Source organism: Oncorhynchus mykiss, chromosome 15 (assembly GCF_013265735.2).
Source record: "Oncorhynchus mykiss isolate Arlee chromosome 15, USDA_OmykA_1.1, whole genome shotgun sequence".
NCBI lineage: Eukaryota > Metazoa > Chordata > Actinopteri > Salmoniformes > Salmonidae > Oncorhynchus > Oncorhynchus mykiss.
Window position 1 is genome coordinate 12,625,066 of NC_048579.1, and position 12,500 is coordinate 12,637,565.

Here is a 12,500-nt window from a genome sequence, read left to right on the forward strand (position 1 = left end):
CGGTCGACCGGTTCTGTGACGTTAATGTTGACTGTCACTAACACCACGCATCATCAGTGTGCGACATTACCCATCACAAGTTATTATTGGGTCACCAGCCTGCGTCACTAAACCACAAGCCGGTCATCACTATATAACCGTGAAAGGACGGAAGTAGGATGCGTTCTAAATATAAAATGTGATTTTAAGCACTAACCCAAATTCTTACCTCTAACCTAAACCATTTCATAAGCCCAAACCTTAACTATAGTTAATTAATATACAATATCTAATGTACTGAAGATATAGGTGATTTTGTCCTTTCTGGCATAACCATCTAGTAACTACCCAATCATGTTCATCGCATCATCTGTCTGCAACACTAACTCAACCCGTTCTCTGATTGGCTGCATTTCGAGGTATCCCAGCATGCTCAGCTGTAATATCTTAACCCCTTTCCTCCTCACCCACTTTTTAGCAGATCCCTCCTCCAACCCTCAGGTCCTGATTGTCTTCACCTCTCTCTCCCTCCTAACCTCCCCTCTTCCTCTCTCCCTCCTAACCTCTTCCTTCCTCTCTCCCTCCTAACCTTCACTCCTAACCTCTTCCTCCCTCTCTCTCTCGTAACCTCTTCCTCCCTCTCTCTCTCTCTCTCGTAACCTCTTCCTCCCTCTCTCTCTCGTAACCTCTTCCTCCCTCTCTCTCTCTCTCTCTCGTATCCTCTTGGTTGGTGTTGGTCAGTTTTATATTGTTATTGTCAGAGCTGCACCTTGTAGTGTTTATAAAGCTGAGAGCTGTCTCTATTGTAACTCCTGTCTGGTTTACAGGTCAGTTAGGATCTCTACTATCCCTGCCTTTGGTACCATCATGGAGATGGTCACACACAAAGAGGTACCAACGTCGATATTTACAAACAGATATACATGTACATACTACACACATGCATGAACGTGTGTGTGTGTGTGTGTGTGTGTGTGTGTGTGTGTGTGTGTGTACAGTTGAAGTCGGAAGTTTACATACACCTTAGCCAAATTATTTTAAGAATGTGAAATGTCAGAATAATAGTAGAGAGAATGATTTATTTCAGCTTTTATTTCTTTCATAACATTCCCAGTGGGTCAGAAGTTTACATACAGTCGTGGCCAGAAGTTTTGAGAATGACACAAATATTAATTTTCACCAAGTCTGCTGCCTCAGTTTGTATGATGGCAATTTGCATACACTCCAGAATGTTATGAAGAGTGATCAGATGAATTGCAATTAATTGCAAAGTCCCTCTTTGCCATGCAAATTAACTGAATCCCCCAAAAACATGTCCACTGCATTTCAGCCCTGCCACAAAAGGACCAGCTGACATGTCAGTGACTCTCTCGTGAACACAGGTGTGAGTGTTGACGAGGACAAGGCTGGAGATCACTCTGTCATGATGATTGAGTTGTATTTATTTTTTATTTTTTATTTAACTAGGCTAGTCAGTTAAGAACAAATTCTTATTTTCAATGACAGCCTAGGAACAGTGGGTTAACTGCCTTGTTCAGGGGAAGAACGACAGATTTGTACCTTGTCAGCTCGGGGATTGGAACTTGCAACCTTTCGGTTACTAGCCCAACGCTCTAGGCTACCCTGCTGCCCCAGGCTGGAAGCTTCAAAAGGAGGGTGGTGCTTGGAATCATTGTTCTTCCTCTGTCAACCATGGTTACCTGCAAGGAAACACGTGCCGTCATCATTGCTTTGCACAAAAGGGCTTCACAGGCAAGGATATTGCTGCCAGTAAGATTGCACCTAAATCAACCATTTATCGGATCATCGAGAACTTCAAGGAGAGCGGTTCAAATGTTGTGAAGAATGCTTCAGGGCGCCCCAAAAAGTCCAGCAAGCGATTACAGCTGTAAGTCGCTTGGGGTATGTCTCTATCAGTTTGCACATCGAGAGACTGAAATTTTTTCCCAATTCAGGTCTGGACTTTGACTTGGCCATTCTAACACCTGGATATGTTTATTTTTGAACCATTCCATTGTAGATTTTGCTTTATGTTTTGGATCATTGTCTTGTTGGAAGACAAATCTCCGTCCCAGTCTCAGGTCTTTTGCAGACTCCATCAGGTTTTCTTCCAGAATGGTCCTGTATTTGGCTCCATCCATCTTCCCATCTTCCCATTTTAACCATCTTCCCTGTCCCTGCTGAAGAAAAGCAGGCCCAAACCATGATGCTGCCACCACCATGTTTGACAGTGGGCATGGTGTGTTCAGGGTGATGAGCTGTGTTGCTTTTACGCCAAACATAACGTTTTGCATTGTTGCCAAAAAGTTCAATTTTGGTTTCATCTGACCAGAGCACCTTCTTCCACATGGTTGGTGTGTCTCCCAGGTGGCTTGTGGCAAACTTTAAACAACACTTTTTATGGATATCTTTAAGAAATGGCTTTCTTCTTGCCACTCTTCCATAAAGGCCAGATTTGTGCAATATACTGATTGTTGTCCTATGGACAGAGTCTCCCACCTCAGCTGTAGATCTCTGCAGTTCATCCAGAGTGATCGTGGGCCTCTTGGCTGCATCTCTGATCAGTCTTCACCTTGTATGAGCTGAAAGTTTAGAGGGACGGCCAGGTCTTGGTAGAGTTGCAGTGGTCTGATACTCCTTCCATTTCAATATTATCGCTTGCACAGTGCTCCTTGGGATGTTTAAAGCTTGGGAAATATTTTTGTATCCAAATCCGGCTTTAAACTTCTTCACAACAGTATCTCGGACCTGCCTGGTGTGTTCCTTGTTCTTCATGATGCTCTCTGCGCTTTTGACGGACCTCTGAGACTATCACAGTGCAGGTGCATTTATACGGAGACTTGATTACACACAGGTGGATTGTATTTATCATCATTAGTCATTTAGGTCAACATTGGATCATTCAGAGATCCTCACTGAACTTCTGGAGAGAGTTTGCTGCACTGAAAGTAAAGGGGCTGAATAATTTTGCACGCCCAATTTTTCAGTTTTTGATTTGTTAAAAAAGTTTGAAATATCCAATAAATGTCGTTCCACTTCATGATTGTGTCCCACTTGTTGTTTGTTGATTCTTCACAAAAAAATACAGTTTTATATCTTTATGTTTGAAGCCTGAAATGTGGCAAAAGGTCGCAAAGTTCAAGGGGGCCGAATACTTTCGCAAGGCACTGTATATATATATATACATGACTGTGTGTATATTCATGTGTTTGTATGTACCAGCTATTGGAGCGTGTGAAGATGCAGCTGGCGTCCTTCCTGGAGGACCCACAGTACCAGGACCAACACTCTCTACACATGGAGATCATCAGGACCTTTGGCCGGGTCGGACCCAACACTGAGCCACGCTTCAGAGACGAGTGTCAGTACTGTCACACACTAATGCAAAGGCACACGCAAAAAAGTGGCTCACACACACACACACACACACAGAGTAATAGTGTGTTTTTCATCTTTCAGTTGTGCTCCCCCACCTCCACAAGCTGGCGTTGGATAACAACGCCCAGACTACAGAGAGGAAGAGGATAGACATCGCTACTCAGCTGTTTGAGGCCTACAGCGCTCTCTCATGCTGCTGTGTCCTTCACCTTCTGTACCACCAACGTGTGTGTGTGTGTGTGTGTGTGTCCTGCTACGGTGTGTTCAAAACTTAGCTCACCCTTTATTCATTGTTTAGGCCAACAGCTACATGTACCAAGTTGAGTAACCTTTTTTAATGTAACTTTTTTAGAGCCGTTTCTCAGATTCTGTCTTTGGAATAACACGACCTAGGTCAAGACTAGGTTACTGTAGTCAGACTAGGTTACTGTAGTCAGACTAGGTTGCTGTAGTCAGACTAGGTTGCTGTAGTCAGACTAGGTTGCTGTAGTCAGACTAGGTTACTGTAGTCAGACTAGGTTACTGTAGTCAGACTAGGTTGCTGTAGTCAGACTAGGTTGCTGTAGTCAGACTAGGTTGCTGTAGTCAGACTAGGTTGCTGTAGTCAGACTAGGTTGCTGTAGTCAGACTAGGTTGCTGTAGTCAGCCTAGGTTGCTGTAGTCAGTGGGTCCTATGCGACAGGGGGTTAAAAGTTCACTATTTGTGGTTCTGGGCTTAACTTACCCTGCCCTGTTTTGTTATTTATATATATATATAAATATATGGTTGACATCAGCTAGAAAAGTTTGAAGGCACACAAACATACAGCTATAATAGAAAATGATTTCTATGTTTGTGTGCCTTCAAACTTTTCTAGCTGATGTCAACCATTTTATCTATGCTAAAGGTCTTTAGTCTTTGGCATCAGCTTTGATCTTTGTATATGTGTGACAGAGGTGTGTGTGTGTGTGTGTGTGTGTGGTGGTAGCCTATCCCGTTGGTGAGTGGAAAAAGGAACATAAACTCTCTCTGTTTTGGCACTGTAGGCTAATTACAGGGTTGACTGAGAGAGAGGGAGGGAGTTAGAGACAGACCACAGCCCACAGAGAGAAGGAGCGCGAGAGAGAGAGAAAGAGACCACAGCCCACCTTAGAGAGGGAGAAGCCAGGAGAGAAAATGAGAGAGGGAGAGCTGGCTCCAAGCCTTTGGTCAGAGTTCCCAGCATAGGGCTCAGTGCGTGGGCATGCATGCATGTCCTTCCCTGAATGTGTTCCCAAAATGGTGTGGTTCCACAAGGGCATATTTCACAGCTCAGAGACCTCCCTAACCTCCTCTTTGGTGACTTTCATACACCCTTACCCACCACCCACCCATCACATACCCACCACCTGGTGACCTTCATACACCCACACCCACCCACTACCCACCCAGCTGGCTGAGGCTTGGTACCAAGCCTCAACCAGCTGTCTGAGGCTTGGTACTGTGTGATTATAGCAGGTTATACTGGGGGTCTCATGTAGCTTTGGTCACAGTGGCAAAACCCCTGACAGATCGCTCACTATCAGAGTCTGAGGCTGTGACATCATCAGTGTGCGACGAGCCAGTGGAAGTACTGTGGCCCTCTGGGTAATGTAGTCATGTACCATCCTCACGAATCTTACCTACTTGTGTTAGTGTGTGGTGGTCAAGTGTTCACTGTTGTTAAACTCTGTGTGCTGTAAGTGTTCAGTTGGTCAGTAGGTTTTGTAAAACTGTGTTGGTGTCTGGTTGTCCAATATTAGTGTAGTTCAACTCTGTGTTAGTCATCAGTTGTCTAGTAAAACATTTATTTAAACTCTGTTAGTGTTTGGTTGTCCAATATTAGTGTAGTTCAACTCTGTGTTAGTCATCAGTTGTCTAGTAAAACATTTATTTAAACTCTGTTAGTGTTTGGTTGTCCAATATTAGTGTAGTTCAACTCTGTGTTAGTCATCAGTTGTCTAGTAAAACATTTATTTAAACTCTGTTAGTGTTTGGTTGTCCAATATGTGTTGTTAAACCCCTGTGTTAGTATTTAGATGTCTGGTAAGTTTTTTTCAACTCTGTTAGTGTTTGGTTGTCCTCTCCTTGACTTCCTGTTCCAGTCATCTCAGAGGAGGTTATGGTGAATCACTTCCTGCCTGGACTGAGGTGTCTGAGGGCGGACATGGAACAGCTATCTCCTGAACACGAGGTACACACGCACTCTCACATTGACCATACAGTAGCTCTTCCAAACTCCATCAACTGACCTGTTTCCCATGCCAGCTAAAGACCAGCTGATTCCCTGTCCCAGACCACTCACCACACAGCGTGATGTTGTCTCCAGAAGGGAGACTCACCAGGCATACTTTCCACAGCACAGCAATCTGGCATATTTTCCGCTGTGTGTCTTGTTGCAGGTGATCCTGAGCTCCATGATCAAGGAGGGGGAAACCAAGGTAGAGAACAGAGGGATCGGACAGGCTGAGGGGTGAGTACTAACACACACCATTAAAACAGCGCCCATGTGTCTGTGTGCTATGTCAGAGCATTCAAAACACACACACACACACACACACTTTCCTAGCCTGCTGGTTTTGATCCCAAACATGAGTCTTTTTATTTTATTTATTTTGTCATTTAGCAGAGGCTCTTATCCAAAGCGACTTACTGTAGTGACTGCATACATTTGTTAATGTTTTCCGTACTGGTCCCCCCTGGCGAATCAAACCCACCACCCTGGCGCTGCAAGCGCCTTGCTCTACCAACTGAGCTACGCGGGACTTGCCGGGTCACAGTCACATGACCCTCTGGTTTCCTGGCTTCAGAAAACAGGTAGAGAAACCATGGTGAGGGAGGAGGGCAGAAAGCTTTCAAAGAGCATTGGGACCCAGCCGTAGTGTGGGTGATAGGAGGAGGGGAGTTTAGGGAGGAGTACAGCCGTAGTGTGGGTGATAGGAGGAGGGGAGTTTAGGGAGGAGTACAGCCGTAGTGTGGGTGATAGGAGGAGGGGAGTTTAGGGAGGAGTACAGTCGTAGTGTGGGTGATAGGAGGAGGGGAGTTTAGGGAGGAGTACAGCCGTAGTGTGGGTGAGAGGAAGAGGGGAGTTTAGGGAGGAGTACAGCCGTAGTGTGGAGGAGTACAGCGTAGTGTGGGTGATAAGAGGAGAGTTTAGGGAGGAGTACAGCCGTAGTGTGGGTGAGAGGAGGAGGGGAGTTTAGGGAGGAGTACAGCCGTAGTGTGGGTGAGAGGAGGAGGGGAGTTTAGGGAGGAGTACAGTCGTAGTGTGGGTGATAGGAGGAGGGGAGTTTAGGGAGGAGTACAGCCGTAGTGTGGGTGAGAGGAAGAGGGGAGTTTAGGGAGGAGTACAGCCGTAGTGTGGAGGAGTACAGCGTAGTGTGGGTGATAGGAGGAGGGGAGTTTAGGGAGTAGTACAGCCGTAGTGTGGGTGATAGGAGGAGAGGAGTTTAGGGAGGAGTACAGCCGTAGTGTGGGTGAGAGGAGGAGGGGAGTTTAGGGATGAGTACATCCGTAGTGTGGGTGATAGGAGGAGAGGAGTTTAGGGAGGAGTACAGCCGTAGTGTGGAGGAGTACAGCCGTAGTGTGGGTGATAGGAGGAGGGGAGTTTAGGGAGGAGTACAGCTGTAGTGTGGGTGATAGGAGGAGGGGAGTTTAGGGAGGTGTACAGCCGTGGTGAGGGGAGGAGGGGAGTTTAGGGAGGAGTACAGCTGTAGTGTGGGTGATAGGAGGAGGGGAGTTTAGGGAGGAGTACAGCCGTAGTGTGGGTGATAAGAGGGGAGTTTAGGGAGGAGTACAGCCGTAGTGTGGGTGATAGGAGGGGAGTTTAGGGAGGAGTACAGCCGTAGTGTGGGTGATAGGAGGAGGGGAGTTTAGGGAGGAGTACAGCCGTAGTGTGGGTGATAAGAGGGGAGTTTAGGGAGGAGTACAGCCGTAGTGTGGGTGATAGGAGGGGAGTTTAGGGAGGAGTACAGCCGTAGTGTGGGTGATAAGAGGGGAGTTTAGGGAGGAGTACAGCCGTAGTGTGGGTGATAAGAGGGGAGTTTAGGGAGGAGTACAGCCGTAGTGTGGGTGAGAGGAGGAGGGATGTGTGTGCATCAACATTTCAACATTTGAACTCTGAGGCTGTAGCCTAGCAACACACACACAATAGTTTTCTGCCTTAATTGTTTTTAGGCTGTTTTTCTCTTCAAAGAATGTCATCATCATGTCATAATGCAGTGTCAGAGACAACAGTTATAACTAGAATCTCTGTCATTGTAATGCACAGTGTCAGAGACAACAGTTATAACTAGAATCTCTGTCATCATAATGCACAGTGTCAGAGACAACAGTTATAACTAGAATCTCTGTCATAATGCACAGTGTCAGAGACAACAGTTATAACTAGAATCTCTGTCATCATAATGCACAGTGTCAGAGACAACAGTTATAACTAGAATCTCTGTCATCATAATGCACAGTGTCAGAGACAACAGTTATAACTAGAATCTCTGTCATCATAATGCACAGTGTCAGAGACAACAGTTATAACTAGAATCTCTGTCATCATAATGCACAGTGTCAAAGACAACAGTTATAACTAGAATCTCTGTCATTGTAATGCACCGTGTCAGAGACAACAGTTATAACTAGAATCTCTGTCATTGTAATGCACAGTGTCAGAGACAACAGTTATAACTAGAATCTCTGTCATAATGCACAGTGTCAGAGACAACAGTTATAACTAGAATCTCTGTCATTGTACTGCACAGTGTCAGAGACAACAGTTATAACTAGAATCTCTGTCATCATAATGCACAGTGTAAGAGACAACAGTTACAACTAGAATCTCTGTCATCATAATGCACAGTGTCAGAGACAACAGTTATAACTAGAATCTCTGTCATCATAATGCACAGTGTCAGAGACAACAGTTATAACTAGAATCTCTGTCATCATAATGCACAGTGTCAAAGACAACAGTTATAACTAGAATCTCTGTCATCATAATGCACAGTGTCAGAGACAACAGTTATAACTAGAATCTCTGTCATTGTAATGCACAGTGTCAAAGACAACAGTTATAACTAGAATCTCTGTCATTGTAATGCACAGTGTCAAAGACAACAGTTATAACTAGAATCTCTGTCATTGTAATGCACAGTGTCAAAGACAACAGTTATAACTAGAATCTCTGTCATTGTAATGCACAGTGTCAGAGACAACAGTTATAACTAGAATCTCTGTCATCATAATGCACAGTGTCAGAGACAACAGTTATAACTAGAATCTCTGTCATTGTAATGCACAGTGTCAGAGACAACAGTTATAACTAGAATCTCTGTCATCATAATGCACAGTGTCAGAGACAACAGTTATAACTAGAATCTCTGTCATAATGCACAGTGTCAGAGACAACAGTTATAACTAGAATCTCTGTCATCATAATGCACAGTGTCAGAGACAACAGTTATAACTAGAATCTCTGTCATCATAATGCACAGTGTCAGAGACAACAGTTATAACTAGAATCTCTGTCATAATGCACAGTGTCAGAGACAACAGTTATAACTAGAATATCTGTCATCATAATGCACAGTGTCAGAGACAACAGTTATAACTAGAATCTCTGTCATCATAATGCACAGTGTCAGAGACAACAGTTATAACTAGAATCTCTGTCATCATAATGCACAGTGTCAGAGACAACAGTTATAACTAGAATCTCTGTCATCATAATGCACAGTGTCAAAGACAACAGTTATAACTAGAATCTCTGTCATTGTAATGCACCGTGTCAGAGACAACAGTTATAACTAGAATCTCTGTCATTGTAATGCACAGTGTCAGAGACAACAGTTATAACTAGAATCTCTGTCATCATAATGCACAGTGTCAGAGACAACAGTTATAACTAGAATCTCTGTCATCATAATGCACAGTGTCAGAGACAACAGTTATAACTAGAATCTCTGTCATCATAATGCACAGTGTCAGAGACAACAGTTATAACTAGAATCTCTGTCATCATAATGCACAGTGTCAAAGACAACAGTTATAACTAGAATCTCTGTCATCATAATGCACAGTGTCAGAGACAACAGTTATAACTAGAATCTCTGTCATTGTAATGCACAGTGTCAAAGACAACAGTTATAACTAGAATCTCTGTCATTGTAATGCACAGTGTCAAAGACAACAGTTATAACTAGAATCTCTGTCATTGTAATGCACAGTGTCAAAGACAACAGTTATAACTAGAATCTCTGTCATTGTAATGCACAGTGTCAGAGACAACAGTTATAACTAGAATCTCTGTCATTGTAATACACAGTGTCAAAGACAACAGTTATAACTAGAATCTCTGTCATCATAATGCACAGTGTCAGAGACAACAGTTATAACTAGAATCTCTGTGATCATAATGCACAGTGTCAGAGACAACACTGAAGTCTAATGACAGGATCCATCCCCGATATGGGCTTGTGTTATCACGTCTCTCAACAAGCATGTTACGACTAAGCAGCTCAACTCCAGCATTTTACGGTGGCTCATAACTTTCATTCCAGTATTGACCATATGTCGTTGTGATGTTGTTACTGCGTCCTATCTGCTGTTGTTCAACCCCAGTTAGGCAGAGAGGGAGAAAAAGAGGAACTCTCTTAACTGTCAGTCAGTAGAGAACAGAAGGAACTTTTATCGTTAACACTCAAGCGACTGCTTTTCCCAGTCTAGTTATATGGTCACATGGTCAAGGCAAAGAAATTAGAGTTTTATAATCGGACAGTTAACAGCAACACATCTCTGAATTGGATGTTTAGGGAGACCAAGAATATTGAGATTATATACAAAACATTCTAGATGAATGATAGCCTGTAAAAACCATTCAGTGTACCTATGTAATAATTTCCCATTCTTCAGGCTATCTACAGTCAGCTCCAAATATATTGTTTTGGTACTCTGAAGTGATACATTGACTATGAGGTTGAAGTGCGGACTAGCAGCTTTAATTCGAGGGTATTTTCATCCATATCGGGTGAAAAATGTAGAAATTACAGAACTTTTTGTACACAGGCCCCCCCATTTCAGGGGTCCAAAAGTATTGGGACAAATTCACTTGTGTATGAAAGTTGTCAAAAGTTAAGACTTTGTTCCCATATTCCTCCTAGAGTGCAATGATTACATTATTTTGGAGTCACTTTTATTGTAAATAAGAATGAAATATGTTTCTTAACACTTTTACATTTAATGTGGATGGTACCATGATTACGGATAGTCCTGAATAATGAGTGAGAAAGTTAGACCCACAAATATCATACCCCCCAAGACATGCTGACCTCCCCTGTAATTGTAATGGTGAGAGGTTAGCATGTATTTGGGGTGTGATTATAAAATGCTAACCTCCCCTGTTATTGTAATGGTGAGAGGTTAGCATGTATTTGGGGTGTGTTTATAAAATGCTAACCTCCCCTGTTATTGTAATGGTGAGAGGTTAGCATGTATTTGGGGTGTGATTATAAAATGCTAACCTCCCCTGTTATTGTAATGGTGAGAGGTTAGCATGTATTTGGGGTGTGATTATAAAATGCTAACCTCCCCTGTTATTGTAATGGTGAGAGGTTAGCATGTATTTGGGGTGTGATTATAAAATGCTAACCTCCCCTGTTATTGTAATGGTGAGAGGTTAGCATGTATTTGTGGTGTGATTATAAAATGCTAACCTCCCCTGTAATTGTAATGGTGAGAGGTTAGCATGTATTTGGGGTGTGATTATAAAATGCTAACCTCCCCTGTTATTGTAATGGTGAGAGGTTAGCATGTATTTGGGGTGTGATTATAAAATGCTAACCTCCCCTGTAATTGTAATGGTGAGAGGTTAGCATGTATTTAGGGTGTGATTATAAAATGCTAACCTCCCCTGTTATTGTAATGGTGAGAGGTTAGCATGTATTTGGGGTAGGATATTTGTGCGTCTAACTTTCTCATACAAAACATTAGGAACACCTGCTCCTTCCATGACATAGACTGACCAGGTGAATCCAGGTGGAAACTGTGATCCCTTATTGATGTCACTTGTTAAATCCACTTCAATTCGTGTAGATGAAGCGGAGGAGACGGGTTAAATATGGATTTTTAAGCCTTGAGACATGGATTGTGTACGAGTGCCATTCAGAGGGTGAATGGGCGAGACAAGAGATTTAAGTACCTTTTGAATGGGGTGTGTCAAGAACTGCAACGCTGCTGGGATTTTTAAACTCAACAGTTTCCCGTGTGTATCAAAAAAGGTCCACCCAATCCAGCCAATTTGACACAACTGTGGGAAGCATTGGATTCAACAGGTGCCAGCATCCCTATGGAACGCTTTCGACATCTTGTAGAGTCGATGCCCCGACGAATTGAGGCTCTTCCGAGAGGAAAAAAAGAGTGGGGGGTCCTCAATATTAGGAATGTGTTCTTAATGTTTGGTATACGCCATGCATAATCTATCCCATTGTGCACTATATCATCTAAACTCAGCAAAAACATTAACAGCCCTTTTTCAGGACCCTGTCTTTCAAAGATAATTCGTAAAAATCCAAATAACTTCACAGATCTTCATTGTAAAGTGTTTAAACACTGTTTCCCATGCTTGTACAATGAACCATAAACAATTCATGCACCTGTGGAACGGTCATTAAGACACTAATAGTTTACAGACGTTAGGCAATTAAGGTCACAGTTATGAAAACTTAGGACACTAAAGAGGCCTTTCTACTCACCCTCGAATCCAACAGGTCCCAGACGTGCTCTGTGGGATTGAGATCCGGGCTCTTCACTGGCCATGGCAGAACACTGACATTCCTGTCTTGCAGTAAATCACGCACAGAATGAGCAGTATGGCTGGTGGCATTGTCATGCTGGAGAGTCATGTCAGGATGAGCCTGCAGGAAGGGTACCACATGAGGGAGGAGGATGTCTTCCCTGTAACGCACAGCGGTGATATTGCCTGCAATGACAACAAGCTCAGTCCGATGATGCTGTGACACACCGCCCCAGACCGTCATGGTGGAGGGTCCGTCATGGACCCTCCACCTCCAAATCGATCCCTCTCCAGAGTACAGGCCTCGGTGTAACGCTCATTCCTTTGATGATAAACGCGAATCTGACCATCTCCCCTGGTGAG

General features: G+C 43.5%; 1 protein-coding gene across 6 annotated transcripts in view; it reads left to right on the forward strand.

Annotated features, from left to right (window-relative positions):
• Positions 1-12,500, forward strand: part of LOC110489591 (RAB11-binding protein RELCH homolog) — a 77,426-nt gene that overhangs the window by 62,935 nt on the left and 1,991 nt on the right. For 5 of the 6 annotated variants that reach the window (XM_036943713.1, XM_036943715.1, XM_036943717.1 and 2 more), the window contains 5 exons: positions 807-870; positions 3,202-3,340; positions 3,439-3,555; positions 5,461-5,549; positions 5,758-5,828. In XM_036943713.1, coding sequence (XP_036799608.1) covers positions 807-870; positions 3,202-3,340; positions 3,439-3,555; positions 5,461-5,549; positions 5,758-5,828 — 480 coding nt within the window. Of the gene's footprint in view, positions 1-806; positions 871-3,201; positions 3,341-3,438; positions 3,572-5,460; positions 5,550-5,757; positions 5,829-12,500 lie in introns of all 6 variants that reach the window. The other variant, XR_005036042.1, reaches the window with a different exon arrangement.